General features: G+C 38.4%; 4 protein-coding genes across 5 annotated transcripts; 2 read left to right on the plus strand and 2 right to left on the minus strand.

Annotated features, from left to right (window-relative positions):
- The first annotated feature begins 487 nt into the window (after nucleotides 1-487).
- LOC110863097 lies at nucleotides 488-5,988 on the plus strand. 2 transcript variants are annotated; one of them, XM_022112337.2, is made up of 6 exons: nucleotides 488-799; nucleotides 3,979-4,255; nucleotides 4,344-4,584; nucleotides 4,653-4,991; nucleotides 5,062-5,502; nucleotides 5,587-5,988. In XM_022112337.2, exons 1-6 carry the CDS (start codon nucleotides 781-783, stop codon nucleotides 5,827-5,829), a joined length of 1,560 nt encoding a protein of 519 aa, XP_021968029.1. In that variant the 5' UTR covers nucleotides 488-780; the 3' UTR covers nucleotides 5,830-5,988. The 2 variants fall into 2 exon arrangements, with proteins under 2 accessions (XP_021968029.1, XP_035703120.1); XM_035847227.1 differs by lacking the exon at nucleotides 488-799 and adding an exon at nucleotides 3,253-3,899.
- LOC110863653 (NAD(P)H-hydrate epimerase) lies at nucleotides 5,970-7,309 on the minus strand. Its single transcript, XM_022113008.2, has 4 exons — nucleotides 6,982-7,309; nucleotides 6,717-6,913; nucleotides 6,483-6,628; nucleotides 5,970-6,408 (listed from the first exon to the last, which is right to left on the minus strand). Exons 1-4 carry the CDS (start codon nucleotides 7,172-7,174, stop codon nucleotides 6,057-6,059), a joined length of 888 nt encoding a protein of 295 aa, XP_021968700.1. The 5' UTR covers nucleotides 7,175-7,309; the 3' UTR covers nucleotides 5,970-6,056.
- A 1,507-nt stretch (nucleotides 7,310-8,816) lies between these two features.
- On the plus strand, nucleotides 8,817-12,022 carry LOC110857650 (tubulin beta-1 chain). The gene is made up of 7 exons (XM_022106254.2): nucleotides 8,817-9,010; nucleotides 9,689-9,842; nucleotides 9,941-10,165; nucleotides 10,252-10,545; nucleotides 10,636-10,880; nucleotides 10,951-11,312; nucleotides 11,388-12,022. Coding segments are annotated over exons 1-7 (1,338 nt in total). The 5' UTR covers nucleotides 8,817-8,953; the 3' UTR covers nucleotides 11,389-12,022.
- A 209-nt stretch (nucleotides 12,023-12,231) lies between these two features.
- On the minus strand, nucleotides 12,232-14,113 carry LOC110857661. Its single transcript, XM_022106266.2, has 5 exons — nucleotides 13,737-14,113; nucleotides 13,372-13,653; nucleotides 13,163-13,292; nucleotides 13,016-13,090; nucleotides 12,232-12,933 (listed from the first exon to the last, which is right to left on the minus strand). The coding sequence occupies exons 1-5, from the start codon at nucleotides 13,824-13,826 to the stop codon at nucleotides 12,404-12,406; spliced, it is 1,107 nt and encodes a 368-aa protein (XP_021961958.1). The 5' UTR covers nucleotides 13,827-14,113; the 3' UTR covers nucleotides 12,232-12,403.
- Nucleotides 14,114-17,585: the final 3,472 nt, after the last annotated feature.

Raw genomic sequence — 17,585 nt, forward strand, 5'->3', positions numbered from 1 at the left:
CCAATGCATGTTGCATGACATTAATTTGCATTCGCATGTATATGTGTCTGCATCATACTTCAAACTAAAAATTTCTGAAAAACGTACTGTACAAACGGATTTTTAATAATAATTTGAGAAAGCAGGACGCCTTGCATGGTAGTTGTGATGACGTATTATGAGATGTGTTTGTGTGGGTGGTGGTTGTAAATACTGAGATGATGAGTTTTACGATTCGCTTATTTCGCTTGTTCGCGTCACAGTAATTGCTGAAGAGCTCCTTTATTGTTGAAATAATTTGAAAGCGAGATTAGTGCATTTGCATCACATACGCTGTATCCCTTTCTGCAGCTTTACTGTACTCTTCCCCACCAAATACGTATCTATTTATGTAGGTTCATAATTGCACTGGTATACATACTGCGTTGCTAATTCACCCTAACCCAGCTTAAGCTGTAATAAAATTATCCCACATTATGTCTTTGGTTGCAAAAAAAAAGATCAAGCTAGTTGATCTTCACTGTGCAACAAGGCATCATCATCAATATCTCCGACGACTGTTGAAGGCATAAATAAAGGTGATCAGCTTTATATGAATTTTGAGTTGGATTTAATTTCCGAGCATTTGAGAACAAGGTGACTGAAGTGAATATGGAAGTGAATATGGGGTCTAGTCTGGAAATCATTACGATGAGTGGTGGCTCATTATGACTGTTGTTGTCAATATAACTAGTTCTACAGTGGGGTCGAGGGGAGGTTATTTACGGGAGTGAGAGTGACTAAATAATTCGTATTGATCAAATGAGTCGTGTTCTTGTGGGTAAGACTTACATATAATTCCGAATGCTAAAACATGTAATATATTTACATCCTTTATTGCCTAGCTTCATTCATTTCAAAAATCATGCGCAAATACTTCAATATAGTGCGTCCAAAGTCATGATAAGTCTTCCTAATGCTGAAAAATGTGCTGGAATTATCCAGAACAAAGTTAAAATAATTTGTAAGCAACATTTATTGGATATTATTCAATAGACATTTGTAAAAAACGAACAGGTTTCATAGGATATGTAATTCTAAAATGATTTTTCTCCTTGGAACGGGAAGACCCATTCAATCAATTCAATTCACAACTACCTCTAACAATACTCTGCCTACACATATGCATTTACTGCACATAATAATGACGCTTGATTTTGCACTGCCTACAAATGGAGCAGCATTGTCTCAAATCTGAAAGCGATAACCAGTAATATCTAGTTACGAGTGACTAACTAAGTTCTCCTTTTAAATACTATTTACCTGTCGCCATTTAAAAATTCTCATGCACAATTGCACATGCACGTTGACTATTATGAGACACACTTCCCCTCACTGCTGGCATAAAAAGAAGCCGTGAAAAGAATGAATGGGCGAAATTTCTCTTGTGCAAATACACAAAGGACAGAGCGTTCTTTCCCATGTCAGTGAACCACTTTTACTCAAACCGAGTGCAATATCATGCACGCCATGTGAGCATCGAAATTCGCCTAAATGAAGCTCTTTCGAATTGAAGATGCTTGTGCTCAGGTGAACTTGCACATACGTGCGCAGGCAAGATGGATATGAGAAATAAGTATCTCGGAACGAGGTAACGAGGTCAGGTTCAGTGGCAGATAGTGCTGCTAATAAGTATATTCACTCTATTTCCGTCCACTTACTTGCACTTTCTATGTATGTACAATCAAATATACGCTCTCACTCGTTACTATCCTATGCAATTACCAATTACAACCATAGGTATATACATATTTGTATGTATGAAATATGTGGCTTTATTGAGTGCTAGTGATTATTACTGCTCGTTAGAAACAAGCATTCATCTGCATCTTTCACATGCATACGAGAATGATTAAAAAAGTGTCATATTTTGACATTTATTAATGCATTCATCCACACTAAAAATAAGGTAGGTTTAGATCTGCTTAGCTTACATACATCGTTTTTGTTGTACTTGAAATTGTCCTCAGGCGTATGTACCTTTGTCCTACTATTCGTTTTTCCAAAGACTTTTTTAGCACTAACAAGGGAACCTTAAGTACTGTCACATCTCGATTTCCTTTCGGATGGTCTTAATTGATGGGTAATTTAGTGGAACTAAAACTTTGTCATAGAATATAGGGTGTAAAATCACGTTTTGCGAAAAATTTGGCGAAAGCTTCACCAAAAGGTGCCATTTTTCCAATGCTTTTAACATAGATAACAGCCTTCGGATAGGAATAATGAAATGAATCTTATAAATTGTACACCTGTCCATAATTTGATGCTGATCACCAATGTGCAAGAAAACCTGCAATCATTGGCCAATTTTTTCAAACTGCGAAAATCTGCAAAGTTGTCTAAAGAATTTCGTCGCTTTTAAAATTTTAACAAAATTTAAATGTTAAAAAATTTTTATTTAAGCATTAAAAAACTTTTCAAAACATAATTGTTTTCTTATTCCAGCAAAATGGGCGAAAATTATCCAAAATTTAAACTCGTAATTTTTCATGAAAAAAGATATAATGACCAATGCTAGTCTATTTTACATATTTTTCAAAATTGTTGCCTATATTTATTTTTACAAGTTACAAAACTTTTTAGAAATTTATATGGTCAGCTTTTAATATATTCAACAAAATAACTTTTCCATGTCTCATTCGAGATTTTAAGCGTTTTGGAAAACTGGAAAAAATTTCATCTGGGAGGGACCCCATGGGATCCCTCCATTATATACATATATGCCACATATATAGGTCGACCTATATATGTGGCAATTAAAAAATTGTGTGAAAAATTACGAGTTTAAATTTTGGATAATTTTCGCCCATTTTGCTGGAATAAGAAAACAATTATGTTTTGAAAAGTTTTTTAATGCTTAAATAAAAATTTTTTAACATTTAAATTTTGTTAAAATTTTAAAAGCGACGAAATTCTTTAGACAACTTTGCAGATTTTCGCAGTTTGAAAAAATTGGCCAATGATTGCAGGTTTTCTTGCACATTGGTGATCAGCATCAAATTATGGACAGGTGTACAATTTATAAGATTCATTTCATTATTCCTATCCGAAGGCTGTTATCTATGTTAAAAGCATTGGAAAAATGGCACCTTTTGGTGAAGCTTTCGCCAAATTTTTCGCAAAACGTGATTTTACACCCTATATTCTATGACAAAGTTTTAGTTCCACTAAATTACCCATCAATTAAGACCATCCGAAAGGAAATCGAGATGTGACAGTACTTAAGGTTCCCTTGTGAGACGCATTATATATGAGTAACAGTAGTGATGATGTTACTAAACAATTCAGATGTGTAATTACATCAAAAATTACGTCTCAAACAAAACAACCGATTAGCCGAGGGGTAGGAATTTCTTACTAAGAATGCGATTGCCGACGGATTGGATGGAAAATTGACGCCAAATAGGAAACGGGTTATTTCCTCATAAGAGGATGATAGACAGCGGTACCCGTGTAAACCAAGGATTAATGTAATTGTAATTATATCTAGTTACAAAAGTGTTTGAGGAGAAACACAGGAAGGATCTGTTTCCGCTGAGGATGTGAACAGCGATGAAATGGAGAGCTCATTCATTCATAACAAATATTGTCGACATCGTCGTTGGAGTAGAAATACGACATAAAAAGCTAATACACTTGTGGTCCTCTGCACATAAGGCGAATGAAAGTGGACTCGCATAGTCTGCTTGACTGTGTGGCTTAAAGTGTAATAATAGTTAAAGTGGGTGGTTTGGTTATATATAAGTATATCTAAGTTTTTGTCAAAATTGTTACCCTTTTCATTTGTTTAATGACGATGGCAAATATGGGGAGACAAAATTTGAAACCCCGAAAAGGGGCAAAAACACCATCACGATTAAATCACATGGTCACGGTCACAGGTCTGAGCTGAAATAGGAACATTAAGCCTGGTTATGTATTTGATATCTTAATTGTGTATTTTGTACTTATTTTCTCCAGTCTTGTGGGGAGCTGTCGTGGCTGGTGCTGTTCTAGGTCGAATTCTGGACGAGCCAGCAGGAACAACCGGGGGAGGTTCAACTGAGGGGGAAGTGTACTCCTCCCACCCCGACATTGAGCGGGCTCAACTCGAAGCCTGGGGATCAGAGTTCTTCCAACCACCATTTTCCTCACATCGTCACACTCCCTCCAGAACCGAACTCCTCCAACGCTTCCCACGGCGTCAGAGGACCTTCGTTACCTCAGCCTCATCTCCCGCCTATAATAATAATGAGAGGCGAGTTTATTGTTTCGAGGGCTAAAATGCTGTATACGTATTTTAAATACAAGCTAGGCTAACTGTTAATTGTGTTCTCTCGGGACAGGGCGAGCAGTAACACGCGACACTACGAAGTGGAAAGCGTGGATACTGGTAGCTTGGATGCGGTCGTGAAGCCGGAGAACTTGGAATGGATGCTCACCAATATTTTCAGCTACCCTCGAAACCACAACACGAACGAGACTGCGAAGGAGGGGGCGAAAAAGTATATTCTCGACAGCTTCCAGGTCACGAGTGGACTGCAAACGGCACTCCAGCATTTCAAACCACTCCAATTCCTCAGCATCGTGAGAATATAACTAATTATGCATTGCCCAGAATTTTAGAATACTTATACGTTTTTATTTGTATGCAGTATGATGGATACTCACTCCCTCAAGGTGCCAATATTATCGGAATCCTGGAAGGAAGTGAGTGGGGTACAGCGAATGATCGACCAACGCTTGTTGGTGCCCACTGGGACACGGTTGCCTTCACTCCTGGAACGGATGACAACGGTTCTGGGACCGCAGCCATGCTGGAGGCTGCTCGAGCAATCTCACATTCCGGCTGTACTCCAAAATATTCGCTAATATTTGTGGCCTTTGACTTGGAAGAGGTTGGCTCTCAGGGGTCACTCCTTTTTATCAAGGACTTTCTCTCTCAAATTCTTAAAACAGATTCCCCGCATGACGTTCCATTGGAAAGGTTTCAAGTGAGATATCTATAATTTGAGATATATTTAGTTGTGGTGACCCTGTTGATGTTTACGGTGGCTGTTGTAGGGTGCCTTCATCATGGATACGATCATGAACATGAATGAGACAGAAGGATCTCAGACATTCCCCCGTGATTGGAGTCTCCTTCTGCCGGATGTGTACGACGTGGTTGCCGACGCAGGATATCGGGGGGACTTTCTCTCCATGATTTACCGCAAGTCGGTGGATGGTGGGCTGGCAGAGCGGTTTGTCAAGCATTGGGATCAACGGAACAGTCTGGGTCCCAGTTTCAGACTCCAACCCTTCCCCCTCGCACTGGGGAAAGAACTTCCGGAAATGCAAACCCTCGCAGATCACCTAAACTTTCTAAGAAGCGACCATTCCCGTTTTTGGTACATGAATGACACTGCGATGCCAACATCCCTGAAAGCTGTCCTCATGACAGACACTGGGCCTTACAGAGGCAACATGAGGAACTGTTACCACACCGTTTGTGACGGACCTGAGGTAAGCAGTTCTTCGTATACTAGGTCTATTAACACGAAAGTTCGATGTATGTATGTAAATAAATGTATACATACTTATAATTAGGTCTCCGTCCTGAATAATCCCACCAATCTCAAGTTCCTTGCCAAAATAACCCAAGTTCTCACAGACACGTTGATTGACATGAGTCAGTGTGACATCAAATCATCATCCTCGTCGACTACAAATTTGCACCACAACTTTGTCAAAACCAACAACGTCCACGCCAAGAGCGCCACGTCACAAAGAACGTCCGAATCCCCTTTGAGAAATCTTCTCAACTTTGTGCGATGGATGGAATTCTCCTAATAGCTAAATGCGTAAATGTATAGAATAGTCTTGTGTGTACTTTCTATTTATTGCCTAGCTACCTAACATGTTTGTGTGAGAGAGAGCGGTTCGTTTTTACGATTAAGTCAAACTATATTTTTATAAATACTACGAACGAATACATTATTAAAGTCTTAACATTTATTGCACAATTTATAGTGATATGCAGCCAACAAATAAGAAAGCTATATATAACATTATTATCACTATTTGAGCAGAATGACAGAGTCAGTGGCTGGATATTGGGGAAGATTAAGGCAATACTTTTCAACCAACTTTGGTGGGAGGAACCGTCCTCCCAAGAAGTGGAAGCTTCCCTGAAAGAAGGAGGCACATTTCTTTGGCGCGGAGAGTGAGACGAGGGTGTGGGGCATGAGGGGTGAATTTGCAGGTGGACCCTCCTCTACGTCCCACCCACTCGGAATGTCAATCGAGAGGAGGGTAGATGCAGGTGCTGACAAGATCTGGAGGAACGGGGTCATTTCTGCACGGACGGGAGGCTTAAAACTGAAGCCGAATAAGCCGTCAATCACAAGACTTGGTCTCGAAGACTCCTCTCTGTGGACAATAATAGTAGAGGTTCATATTAGGTAGAGATTTGCTATTATTATATGTCCGTGCATGTAACTCACAAGAATGGGGTTGGATCATCTGCAATCTTCACGCCCGATTGTTCCGCTTGGGTGACCAGAGCTTGGAAAAATTCCTTTGTTGGGGGGCGAGTGTTTAGAAGAGTGACATTTTCAAACCCAAACAGCTTCATGTGTCTCACAGCCACCTTAATATTAATAAAAAGATAAATAATAAATGTACATATGTATCCATATCACGCATTAAATAATACAACATTTAGAAAGATGACGTACCATTGCGTCGCCCCCGTTGTTTCCCGGACCTGCGACTGCTAGCACGGGACTATTTTTGTGAGATTCGCCATACACACGGTACGCTGCCGTCGCCACACTTAAACCGGCCAGCTCCATTAATTGCTCTAGGGTGAATTTATACTCGTGAAAAAGGTCTTGATCCAGTTGAATTGCCTCTTCCTGACCCAGATACCGAACTGCATTTAAAAATATACATAATTAAATAATTAGCACATCATTAATCATACAACAACATGTCGCGTACCAGAACTTGAAGAGCACACTGATGTCGTCGCCATTGTCCTGCTGGTGTGATGCGGATAAATGTGGACAAATGATCCGAGAGTTTTGTTAACAACAGATTTTAATCTTAACAACATCCAATCCTCGTTGGGCAATCGAAAATAGTTGAAAAGTGCAAAAAATGAGAGACAGACTAAGAATTTAAATTCTGTCATATGTTAAAATCGCATGAGAATGAGAAACACTTGAACAAAAATGAACCACAATAAGTTTTGATAAAAAGAAGTAAATGAATATAACGCGCTGTTCGAATGATCTCACTTATCCCAATAGTCTCAAGTTTCTCATTATGTTCGTTCACTGCAAATGTCAGTCTCATAATTTGAACAAACTAACTAAACGTTAACACCTGAATAAAAAGTCTCAGTGATTTACCTAAATAATCCTGATAAGCACATTAAACGTTCCTTATAAATACTGCAATATACTTTCAATGGGCAGACTACTATGCATGGAAAAATTAGAAATTAATTTCTCCGTCTGCATCATTTACTGAAACTGTGTTAATTTAATTATTTAGGCTAACAATTAGCAGGGAACATGCTTGAAAATTATTTTCACTACTTTTTAGTCTGGAAAGTCTCAACTTCGAAATTCAATCCCCCCGAGAAATATGAGACTACTGGATTCACGCACAATCCATGGTCGAGTGAGCATACACCATCCCACGACAACCCTCTACACCACCAGCGTGAACAAAGACAGTAAATATTTCGCTCCTGTCCAGACCTCTGCAAGTATAACGTCACTCTTACAAAATTTCCATTCATTCTCAATTTCAAACTAATTTGCGTTTTAACTCAAAAAACAAAATAATTACAATTTTATATAACTTCCTGTTCAAGAATGACACGACGTGTGAAAAAAATACGACATCCACCCTAATGCCGGCATAATGACCTCGCCTATCATGACTCATGCGAGGAATTATGCATAGATTTTCTCAAATAATAAATTTCTTTAAAAATTCCATCATAGTCATTTATCTTGAAGTGGGTGTGGTTTTTCATCGCATAACACCAATACTACGATTTTTCTCTCTCTTCGCAAGGAAGTATGTTGACTTTCATCAGGCCGGGAGGACCGTGGATAAAATTCGTGACATATCAAATTGTTCCAAAATGAGTAATTTTTTTTGAAATTTTGCAGAGTTTTTAGACCGAGTCAAGGCTTATGTACCCGTCACGTCCGTCTGTCTGTCTGTCTGTCTTGCGATAACTGTCGTAAAAGTAATCTGATTCGGCTTGAAATTTTGCACATATGTAGTATGGGACAAATGAGGAGTTAAGTTCAAAGATGGGTGAAGTGGTTGACCGGTGGGGCCATATAGTTGGGTGGTTTATAGGTTTATGCACCAAAATTTAAAAATTGTCGTATAAAGCTGAAATTTGGTACAGAGGTTGACTATGGTTTCTACTTTCTAATGAAAGAATATTAAGTAAAGTTACACAAATTTTCACCGGACCCTAGGGGGTGACCCATCTATACGGATTTTTAAAACTCATCCAATCGAGCTGAAACCTATTAAATAGTCTGCCAATTGTTGTTAATGGAAGAATGCGAATTTAAATTGGAAAAATCAATCTAAATTTTTAAATTTTTTGAAATGCATTTATGATAAAATGTCATGCAAAAAAGTCGGTAACCACGACCTGACTCGGGCTACATCAAGTCTGCACTAGGTTTTATATTTAAGGAAATGACCCACATCTGATGTGGACGGTGTTTGTTTGTATTTTAACGGACACCCAAACGGGAAAATCTATGACAAGTCAAACTATAACCCAACCAAACCTCTCTGCCTCGGAGCTCACTACTCGACTACTTCTCGCAGCAGCAGGATCGTCATCTTTTTCCTCTTCTCACAAAAAGTTTGGACGCTTGACGACCACACCCACACTCAGAACTATTATTACTAAATCTCGGTTATCATCATGAGGGAGATTGTGCACATTCAAGTCGGCCAGTGCGGAAACCAAATCGGAGCTAAGGTAAGACAGGAATATAATATTTAGTTCGTATATTTGCGATTTTAGTTTGTAGGCCAAGTTGTGGGGTGGGGTGGGTGTGACGAAGGGCTGTTTAGGTTTAAATCATACTTTTCATCCGGGGCGAGGTGGTGGGGTGAGTTTTGGAGGTGGGGGTGTGGTGGGTATTTATTAAAATGGGGGTTTTATGGGCAGCCGGCCGGTAAAACAAGATGGAGGTTGGTAGATAGGTAGTGGTGGTTGGTTGTGTGTATTGTATTTTTTTATTAGGGACACAGAGATAGAGAGAGACGAAGTAGGAGAGAAAGGTGGGTGTTGTTTAATTGTAAGAAGATCAGACCAGAAAGAAAAAGACAAGTATGGGATTATTATGTCATTGCATTGTTATTCTGCAGCTGCAGATTTTGGAAGTGGAGGAGTGGGTGAAGGGAATATGACCAAAAAAGGGCAGACAGAAGTGGCATCATCATTATTATTAGTGCTTGGTTATGAGTTTGTTATTTGGTCGAGATTAACTTAATGATGATGATTTATGGTGATGATGAGAAAGTATTAGGTTTTTATAATTTTGGTCATGTCGTTCTCTTCTGTCGTATCCATTTAAGGGAGTGAGCAAGGACTTGTTTTTATTTGATTAGTATTAATTGAAATTTAAACAAGTTTTAATTTAATCTCTTCCAGTTTTGGGAAATCATCTCGGACGAGCACGGCATCGACCCCACTGGCTCGTACCATGGCGACTCTGACCTCCAATTGGAGCGGATTAATGTATATTACAATGAAGCTTCAGGAGGAAAATATGTCCCCCGTGCTATCCTTGTCGATTTGGAGCCAGGTAAGGCAAACTATTTATTTGAAATGAGGATTTATCGTATCATAACTTCAACTAGACAAACAATTAAAATAACTCTTGCATGTGTAACTTTATTTTAGGAACGATGGACTCTGTTCGATCCGGTGCGTTTGGTCAACTCTTTCGTCCCGACAACTTTGTCTTCGGACAGAGCGGAGCAGGTAACAACTGGGCCAAGGGTCACTACACGGAGGGAGCTGAACTCGTAGACTCTGTCCTTGATGTGGTCAGGAAGGAGGCGGAGGGGTGCGATTGCATCCAAGGATTCCAGTTGACTCACTCCCTTGGAGGTGGTACCGGATCAGGTAATTTATTCGTTTTATCTTTTTTTATCTTGATTCATAACAATTGCCAATGATTAGCCACATTAATTGACCTTTATTATTGCTAGGAATGGGAACCCTTCTCATTTCCAAGATCCGAGAGGAATACCCAGACAGAATCATGAACACGTACTCAGTCGTCCCCTCCCCAAAAGTTTCCGATACCGTTGTAGAACCCTACAATGCCACCCTCTCTGTCCACCAATTGGTCGAGAATACCGATGAGACCTATTGTATCGACAACGAGGCCCTGTACGACATTTGCTTCCGAACTCTCAAACTTACCACCCCCACTTATGGAGATTTGAACCATCTTGTATCCCTGACAATGAGTGGTGTCACGACGTGTCTTCGATTCCCTGGTAATTACATATGCACGCCTAGTCAATTGTTAAATTGACGCAAGTTATCAAGTATTTTGCTTTACTAACTTTCACTTTTTATTTGATTAGGACAACTCAATGCCGATTTGAGGAAATTGGCAGTCAACATGGTTCCCTTCCCCCGTCTTCACTTCTTCATCACAGGCTTTGCCCCCCTCACTGCCCGAGGCTCTCAACAATATCGTGCCCTCACAGTCCCAGAACTCACTCAGCAGATGTTCGATGCTAAGAACATGATGGCAGCCTGCGATCCTAGACACGGACGTTACCTTACCGTTGCATCCATCTTCCGTGGACGAATGTCCATGAAGGAGGTAATTTAATTTCCCATGCTCTAAATATTTTATTTAGTTCCAATTTGAATTATTTTTTAAAATCTTCTAGGTCGACGAGCAAATGCTCAACATCCAGAATAAGAACTCCTCCTACTTCGTGGAATGGATCCCAAATAACGTCAAGACTGCCGTCTGCGACATTCCACCCCGAGGACTCAAAATGTCAGCCACCTTCATCGGAAACTCTACCGCCATCCAAGAACTCTTCAAGCGTATTTCGGAACAGTTTACTGCCATGTTCAGGCGCAAGGCTTTCTTGCATTGGTACACTGGAGAGGGCATGGACGAGATGGAATTCACTGAAGCCGAGTCCAACATGAACGACTTGGTCTCCGAGTACCAGCAGTACCAAGAGGCCACGGCCGAGGAAGAGGGTGACTTTGATGAGGAAGCTGAGGTCGATGAGAACTAGTGAGTGGTGCAATAACTTGACTTTTTGTCAATTTTTACAATGTGACTAATCACTATTATTTCCCTCTTATACAGAAGGTTTTCGAGAAGCAGCTATGAATCCACTGCCCTCAACATCTACCGTGTTAATTTTCATTACTGAGATTCACTCTCCATTTCTTTCTACAATTTATATATCATCCATGGTGTGGCTTGGCTTGTAAAAAGGCTAGATTTAGACGTAAAACTATACACAATTTTCCAAGTGTTCAGTTAAATTTTTAGCAGACAAAATTAACAGCACAACATCAACTCGAGTGTGAAAAAGCTACTTAACAACAACCAGCCATAATAATTATAATGTTATGTATAATATGAGATAAGCTGTTCTGTCCACTTTTTCTATAGAATCTGCAGCCTTGACCCCTTTTAATAATTTATTACTTTCTTATTTTCGATATTAATTCGTACCAAAAAAGGAAAATTTATATATTTAGTTATGAAGCAGTTGTTCTTTGATAATAGCTTTTGTAAAAAAAGAAGGCATAATTTTTTAGAATTCCTATTATTACTCATTCTTGCTCATGATGGTCAGCTAAAAGTGTGAGTGAAATGAAGTAAATTTCATGTGTGAGAAAGACAACTACTGTAACGCAACTAAAATGTAAAGATTTTCTTGAAAGAGTATTATAAATTTGCTAATAACAAAATAAATGTTGAGCTAAAACATAGTCTGGATGTATTGTCAAACTTGTTTATTTGAAATCATTATGCAACAAATCCGCTTTACTTTTGCATTGCACAGTTACATTGGTACATCTTGTTTTTCATTCATTCCAAGAGTTTACTGCATATAAGCATGTAAGTATTTATGTAATATTTATGTAATATGACGGTTATTTAGTTCGTGCAGATTAATTAATTGACTTTAATTCACATGTATTTAGATTAATTCTTGTCCAGACAAGCATTTTATTTTTGACCATATGAACTTGTTTATAGTAGTAGTTGACGTCATACAACTAGCCGTTGTATAAATAAGTATTTATGTAATTCATATTATGGATAGTTTGCAACGTAAGTGACGAAGTCGAATCCGCTCAAGTTGTCATTTATCGTTGTTGAGGCCATCCCATTGTGGAGTTTGGATTCGGTGGAAACCCTGGATTTTGCATATTTGGATTCGGTGGATAACCAGGATTTTGCATATTCGGGTTCGGTGGGAAACCAGGATTTTGCATATTCGGGTTCGGTGGGAAACCTGGGTTTTGCATATTCGGGTTCGGTGGGAAACCTGGGTTTTGCATATTCGGATTCGGTGGGAAACCTGGGTTTTGCATATTCGGATTCGGTGGGAAACCAGGGTTTTGCATGTTTGGATTATGAGGGAACGGATTCGGAATACTTGGATTTTGACCATATGGATTTGGTGCATTGGGATTATGAATCATTGGATTTTGATTCGGGTTGTATCCCATATGATTTGGAATGGCTGGATTTGGCAAATTAGGATTGTAGCCAGTTGGGTTTGGATTAGTTGGGTTGTATCCACTAGTATTTGAAACCCCTGGATTCTGATTTGGAAACTGTTGGTTGACGGGATTCGGATTTTGCGGATTAATAAATGATAATGCTTGCGGAACTGGTCAATAAATAAAATATTACTCAGACATGTACCGAAAAGTTAATCACTTATTTTACAATTTGAATTATATTTGACTCACTAAATGGAGCAAGTTTTGGATACTTGGAAGCAATCTTATCCCCGATCACCGATATAACAATAGCTTTTCCAGTTCCTATTAAAATCAGGCTGTTAGGATGACAAGATTTCGGACTCCGATCTTTTTCTTAATAATTAGACTTGTTACCATTCAAAATTTTGTACCCTGCCAGAGCTAAGTTACTAGTTTCCAGAGGATTTTCATTTGTGCAATCAGGCAACAATTGCTTGACAGCACCACCTCCAGTACCAGCACCAGTCACCACACTCGTATCCGCCTATAGTACACGGAATAAGGGGCTTCGAATTAAATACAACATAATTCCAAAAAGTCCAAAAACTTATAAGAAACGCTACCTGAATCCCGTTGGACACCAAAATTCGTAAATCCGCTGGAACTTGCATCCCCGGCGTCAATTCGACAATGTCGCCCACGACCAATTTCTTACTGGAAAGGGTGGTAATCTTCCCGTCTCGATTTACAGAAACGTCGCCATAATTTTTCTTATCATCCTTGGTTTTACCGTCTTTGGACTTTTTGTCCTTTTTCTTGTCTTCTTTTGACTTTTTTGTTTTGTCATCCTTGTCTTTTTTGCTGTACTGCTTCTTGTTCAATTTGGCTTGAGCAGAACTGAGCCCCTATGGTTAAAGTGCACGAAGATTGAATTTAAGTTTACATGAATCCGACAATATCTTCCATTGCTTAAAATAAAATGTCATACCGAGGTCACATTTGTACCATAGCGTCGACAGATTTCTTCTACGCTTATTTTCCATTCGTCCCCAATAATACCGGCGATAGCTTTGGACATTTTTCTTCTGTAGCTTTATTTGTTTAACTTTAATTATTTCTACTTGGCTTTGAAAATCAAAATGTGATATGTTTGAGTGCTTGGATTATTTATCGCCTCAGTTTTATTCACCTTCTCCGGATATGAATCAGAGTGATGTCAAAACGGCCAACAGTGTTAAATTATATTTATGTACTGTATAATTATGCAGTCATTCTAAAGGAACACATAAATAGATCTTGCTAAAACTAGGTGCGGCTGTAGGTATTGCATTGTATGTTATTGATACAAAAAAAAACACATTAAGTGGTGACTCGTCATTTATGTATGTAGTTGTCGGTAAATATGTATGTGGAGATAATGATGAGATATTGGTGAGGAATGCATGCATGTATGTTCATAAGCATCTGTATTACACACCAGGACTGACTCTATTATTATTCTGATAAGCTAAAGTTATCAGTTATTGGACATGAGAGAATCACTTCTATTTCGAACATAGTTAAGTTGAAGTGAATTAGTGAGTACTTATGATCACAGTATTTAATACATGCATACTTATATATGTACATAAGTGTACATACATAGGATATGTATGTATGTATGTATACTGGAACGTCGTTGACCTCCTTTACCTATTAACGGCCTTCAAGCTTTCATCATATGCACAATCATTTTAAGGTAAATGAGTTAATCAATTAGAATTTCAAATTCTAATCAGAACCTCCCCAACACTGAACATCAGCGATGCATATGTATGTAAAAAGTCAAATTAATCCCAATGTTCTATTTGTTCACATATCGGTAAGTGTTTACATAAATGTCACGTATAAAGACACGAAGATGAGGCATATTGAGAATACGTACATAATGTGATATGTCAAAATACATCTCATATCGATAAGATGTGCACATATAAGAATGTATGCGTTATATTATGGGAACATTTTCCTAATACCTATTTGATTGTAAATGTGGTACATACGACTTACGAGTATTTTTTGTCTATGCAATAAACTTTAGGAACTTAAGAAATATTTTCACAATCTCTTTGTTACTTATTTTACAAAGCTTGCTCAGCTGAATAGATTGTACTTTCTTGGTTTTGTAGAATTTATATTTTATTTATAAAAGATAAAGCAAACATAACTTTGCTTTGGCTTCCATTTATCGTTTTGCAAATAACGAAAATGGGGCCAGGCACCGCTGTTAGGTCAGACAAAATTTACGTAATTCAATTTCATTTTATTGAATTAAATGAAATTTATGAACTTTCGATAATCGGGTATTCCCGAATTTGTTTGTAAGCGTACGAAATTGTTTTGTGAAGTCGGCACGGAATAAATATGTACATATGTACCCCCAGTTAATGTGTATTTGTATAGGAATGCTTTCTGAAATCAAATTAAAAGTATGCAGACATACACAACTTGGCGTATGTACTTGGCGTATAGACACTCACTCAAGTATTTATAAATCCAAAGGAAAATATTTTACATAAAATATATTTCCTGTCCCAACGTCATTGGATTAGTAAATATCAACATGCCTATCATGACGATTTGTTAAATTAAAAAATCTTTTATGAATTGTGGGATTTTATTTATTTATTGAGGGGTGAGTCCCGTTTATAAGATCGTTATGTCCGTCTGTCGGTTTGTTGTGTATGCAGATTTTAAACTTGAAAACTACCTCAGTTAGGTCAATGGTCAGACCTGATTAGGAAATGGACGATGTTGGTCACAAGGTTACGGCGCCAGGTCATAGATTATGGTTTTCCTAACTTAGAACGAAATCATATGAGGACTCAAATGGATAGTATTTTTAAAGACCAACTGACCTGCGGCACTCCATGCGGACGAGACAAAGGTCATCAGTGACGAAAACCTGTCAGATGTATTGCAGATTTTCGACGGGTGAAAGCCTTATGATATTCATTTTGACGTACGAGACATACTGGTTTCACTCCATAGTTACATGGGCTGTAACGATTTATTTATTACATAATGCAAATTTTATACGACCAATAAGTTAGTTTAATTTACTTCAAATTTTTTGAAAATTGATTTATGAACTCGTATTTTCCCTAAACTGGATGAATATCTTGTAAAATAATAAGTCCGAAATTCATAGAGAAACGAGTTGCCTCATATTTAGTGCTAAGAGAACTAAATAAATGATTTAGGTAATTTTTACATAACTGGAAGTATCTGCTTGATTTCTTACCGAAAAAGGCCAGAAAAAGGCCAAAGGTATAACAAAATTCTGTAAACGTTGTGGTCTAAATATGCACCACTATGCCGACATCATACACATCTAAAAACGTTCCCCTCCTCTCGACCCAGCTTCTGGAAACTTACTCGACCATCTTTGACACCCCTTTTTTCGAACAACGCCCCATCGCCTGGAGTGCTAAGAAGGAGCGATTCACCATAAGTGGCTCTATGTCATGCAAATTGTACTGGTTTAACGTATTCATTGTTCTTGTCTTCATGAATGGCAGTTTCACATTGGTGATCTTAAGGCAACTTTTTCACCGTCAAAATTCGACCTGGATGGGAATTTGGTTTCCATTATGCGGCTTCATGATTGGGGGCCAGTTTAATTTTATGCTGCTTACAACCTACTACGCCACAGAAGTGGCAAACTTACTCCAAAACTTGGTGGCATTTGAACGTCAAATATTAAATGGTAATTAAATAATTCAGGTTCTAAACAAATTAAATAATACATTAATGAAGGTTGTAAAACTGTGACAAAGTATGATGTTCTTGGGGTACATGTAGATAATTAAATCTGAAATGATTGACTGTGTACAGATTAGTACAGAAGTATGTAAATATGTAAATACAGTATATTGTATATATGTACATATATATGTACATACATATGTATGTAGAGTCGCTTAAGAACTTGTGCACACCAAGCGACAGTCTTAGTATTTAGTCTGACTAAATAGTTGGTACGTTGGTACAGAGCGTATCTAGAAAAAAATGGATGGGCGCGATGGACAATGCGGCTTATCAGCTATGTTACCATGACGATCGGATGCGTCGAGCAGATGCAAATGACCGCGATGCTAAGCGCGTTCATAACATCGATAGTAATTTCTTGGGAAAGAATTGAAAACCTGACGAGCCAACTTCCAACGAAAACTGGGAGGCAGTTTTGCAAGGCTGTCACAAATTATCGACAACTTCATGTGATTGGAAATATGGGAAAGCATTTCGTGATGTTGATGGTAATCGGAGTGCTGTGGATCGTCTCCCTCCTTTCATCAGGGTTCACATACGTGACGATTAAGTTGTATGGGAAAATGCCAACGAAAGTGTACCTTCTGGCCCCATACATAAGTGTGATGACATTTTTTGTGACTTATTTCGTACTCAGAGGGCTTGAGGGGATTAACAAGAAATGTGTTGAGGGGTTGGTCAACTTGAAATTGTGTCGAGTTCGGCGTTCGCTGGAGAGAAGGGTTGCGAATTCCATTCAAGTTTTTGCCATCCCATGCGGGGTGCCGGGGTACAAGATATTTCAAATTGAGGATGGCTACAAGACGCAATTTTATGCCAACGTGCTTGACACTACGTGGAATTTGCTGTTGTCATTTCCCAACCCTTAGAGTTTAAAAAATTGTTGGTATTAATTTTAGTATCGAAATTTTTGACCTCCCGACACAATCATCAGATCACTGTATGTCTAAATGATGGTTATCTCTGGAATTCCAGTCGTAAGTAAAGTTTAAAACGTTGAATAAAACTTACAAAGGCTACCAATATA

This window comes from Folsomia candida, unplaced genomic scaffold (genome assembly GCF_002217175.1).
Source record: "Folsomia candida strain VU population unplaced genomic scaffold, ASM221717v1 Fcan01_Sc001, whole genome shotgun sequence".
Taxonomy (NCBI): domain Eukaryota; kingdom Metazoa; phylum Arthropoda; class Collembola; order Entomobryomorpha; family Isotomidae; genus Folsomia; species Folsomia candida.